The sequence below is a fragment of the Austrofundulus limnaeus genome, unplaced genomic scaffold, assembly GCF_001266775.1.
Source record: "Austrofundulus limnaeus strain Quisiro unplaced genomic scaffold, Austrofundulus_limnaeus-1.0 Scaffold116, whole genome shotgun sequence".
NCBI lineage: Eukaryota > Metazoa > Chordata > Actinopteri > Cyprinodontiformes > Rivulidae > Austrofundulus > Austrofundulus limnaeus.
In genome coordinates, this window is record NW_013952518.1 from 882,496 (window position 1) to 885,714 (window position 3,219).

General features: G+C 44.5%; 1 protein-coding gene across 1 annotated transcript in view; it reads right to left on the reverse strand.

Annotated features, from left to right (window-relative positions):
- Positions 1-239: 239 nt before the first annotated feature.
- The window catches only part of pim3 (Pim-3 proto-oncogene, serine/threonine kinase), a gene marked incomplete at its 5' end in the record, with an annotated part of 4,285 nt that continues 1,305 nt past the window's right edge, over positions 240-3,219 (reverse strand). Inside the window, 3 exon segments of the mRNA XM_014014550.1 lie at positions 240-1,915; positions 2,028-2,204; positions 2,793-3,156. Of these exon segments, the coding sequence (XP_013870004.1) occupies positions 1,719-1,915; positions 2,028-2,204; positions 2,793-3,156 (738 nt within the window). The 3' untranslated portion in view covers positions 240-1,718.

The following is a 3,219-nucleotide window of genomic DNA, read 5'->3' on the forward strand; positions in this document are numbered from 1 at the left end:
TTCTTTTCCCCTGTTCCAGCAGAATCTCTCCTCCTCTCCACCAAACACATCTGGCTTGTGTGATGTTCATCTTCAGCCACATCAACAGTCAGGTCACATGTTGCAGATTTGGTTTTACGAACCATTTTATAGTGAACGGGTAGGAAAATTTTAAATCCATCCATTAGTTGAGATATTTTGCTGACAGGCAGAGTTGTGCAAACAGGTTTGTTTTCAAAATGATCAAGACAGCAGACGTGTATCTGTACATAAAAATGAGTGTTTAATTGAAACTTCTGTATCAAAAAATAGCAATATCCATCCTTCACAGCCACGAGTCACACAGCTAAAGTGAAACGTCTCCAATAAGAGGCTATGTGACGACTAGAAAAACTCTTTCACCGGTTGTTTATTTTCCCCAAATGAACCTTGACAGAACACAAACCAGATTCCTCCGATACGTCATCTTTCAACATGACCAACTCTCTTTCTTAAACTAAATAACATTCAAAATGCTCTTCTCTTTTTTCTTTTCAAATAAAGGTAAACGTTTTATTCTGCGTTACAACTGCTTCAGTGCATCCTCCACATCTCAGAAAGAAGTTTGAAATGTAAAAAAATAAGTTATAGGAATGCAAACCAAAAGGCAAAGTTGTGGGGTGTGGATACAAATTTGTTGGGGAAGTTTTTTGTTTGTTTAAGCCAAAACAAAAAAAAAGACAATAAATAAAAAATAAATAGCCACAGAGTGTGGAATGTCTACATGTTATAAATTAAATGCAAACAGGGAAAAAAATGTACACACAGAGAAAAATAAAATAAAATACATGCTGTACAATATTTGTAGACAAAAAAAATCTATGAATATTGCATTGATTGTGCATCTACACCCCAAACCCTGAGGGAGGCCTGGGGTGAGGGGGGGTGGGCACGTCAAGCAGTGAAGATGGTGGGAGGCAAAAAAATACAACAAATCAGGAGATAAGAGGGAGAACCAGGTGGGGGGAGGAGAGTGGAGACATTCAGAAAAGACAGGATTAGTTTCCAAACACCTGTTCAGGCTATAAAGTGAAAAAGCAGCGTTAAAGAGATAAACACAGAAAGTGTTTCAAGTATTTTATCGTAAAGGAAAAGCCCCCACCTCCTCCTCTCTCGGGAAAGAAAATTATTCTTTTTTTTTTAAAAAGAAAACCTTGACGCCCACCTTCCATCACAGCAAAGACAACTTTAGCCACCTCACCACAGGCAGATCCCCCACCCACCCCCCAAAAAACCCAAAGAGTTGTTGACGAAAAGCCCACCAGAAAAAAGCAGCTTTCCAAAAAAAGGCACTCCAAAATCAAAATATTTAAATAAAAACTTTTCTCAGAGCTCTATGAGAGCAGCCATGACTGAATTGAGGGGCCTTGCCAGCTGTTATATACCAGCCTAATAACAAAACAAAAAAATTAAAAAAGGGAAAAGGGGAATAAATAGTGCTGGTAAGACCGCCCAAACAGGAAGAATAAAACAGAAAAAAAAAAGTAAAGTTCCCCATTTGGAAACAAGATAAACAGAAATGAAAAAGGGTGTTGGGGGGTAACAATAAAACAAACGGTAATAAATTAGAAATTCCTACAAAAGAGGAAAATTAAAGTACTCTTTTTGTGTTTTGTTTCTTTAATCTGATTGGGCCAGGCTGCTGCTGGCCTTCAGTCCGGGTCGCCCCCCCCCAGAATGTCTGTTCAGTCCGTCCAAACTCAGAGGCTTTCTTTGCTCGAGCTCGACGAAGAGTCTGTGTCGATGGTTCTGAGGCGAATGTCCACCGCCGCCGGCTCCTCCGGCGAACCGGGCGACTCTGTCGTGACCCGCAGCCAGGAGTGGTCGCAGATCTGCTCGAGGGTGGGCCGGTCAGAGGGCCGCAGGGCCAGGCACCATTTGATCAGCTGCTGGCACTCTGAACGAGGGGAAAACACGGGGAGGGTCAAACTCAATCTGTTTTTGTGATTGTGAGGACTTCTGTGGTTTTAGGGTTGTACCCCCGGCTGAAGCTAGAGGGCAACACTCACCAGCTGAGATCCTCCTCCTGAAATACAGAGTCCCTCTGAGGATCTCTTCATCCTGCTCAAAGGGGATGTCTCCGCAAACCATGTCGTACAGAAGCACGCCTAGTGACCACACAGTCGCCGAGCGGCCGTGATATCTGTGGAAACGGATCCACTCTGGCGGGCTGTACACTCTCGTACCTGTTAAAACAAAACAACAACACATTAGTGATGAGCTGTAAAGAGAGCCGCCTTAAAAAAAAGAGGCTGAGTCACTTCATCCCTCCTCCCTTTTCTTTTAGAAGGAGGAACTTAAGATATCAAGCCCTAAAAGAAAGGAGGCATCACGTGACGCTTGGACTCTGGTTTCACAACAAACATCTGTTAGGTGGCTGAATGTGACTCACGGTATGACCGGAAACATTAAAGCACAGATCAGCTCATGAGGAGGATGAGTCACTTATTAATAAACAACAACAACAAAACGGATGCAATAATCTGAGTCATGTCTGCCAGCAGTCCTCTGCGGTTTTCTTGTTTTATAACCCGTGAGGCTCTTGGCGAGGAAAACCCTCCACCAAAAACAGATCGCTGCGTCACAGCCTGAACGCCTCCATGTCTGAATTTAGCACAGCGGAGCATCAAGGGCAAAACAGCCCACACGGTCACATATTCAGGAAAAATAAATAAATAAATAAARCCACTTCAGATTTCAGGGCTGAGACATCCTATAACACCAGCTCATGTAATTGGAGCGGTCAGAGGAGGAGGGGTKGGTGGGCCGCTTACCATCAAAATCAGTGTAGACCGTGTCCTTGAGAATCGCCCCCGAGCCAAAATCAATAAGCTTGAGTTCCCCGGTGCGCAGGTCCACCAGCAGGTTCTCGTCCTTGATGTCTCTGTGCACCACACCGCAGCTGTAGCAGTGCCGGACCGCCTCCAAAACCTGGCGGAAAAAGCCCCGCGCCGTGTCCTCGTCCAGGGCGCCCTTCTCCGTGATGAAGTCGAACAGGTCCTTGACCAGCTCCGGCCTCTCCATGACCAGGAGCCAGCCGTCAGCGCGCTCGTAATAGTCCAGCAGTTTGATAACTCCACGAAAAGACGAGCTGACCTTCTTCAGGAGCAGGATTTCCAGCGGCACCATGGCTCCATTCTGCAAGAAAATATTACCCATTTAGTCTTTTTTTTAAATATATATATATCTATATCCATTCAC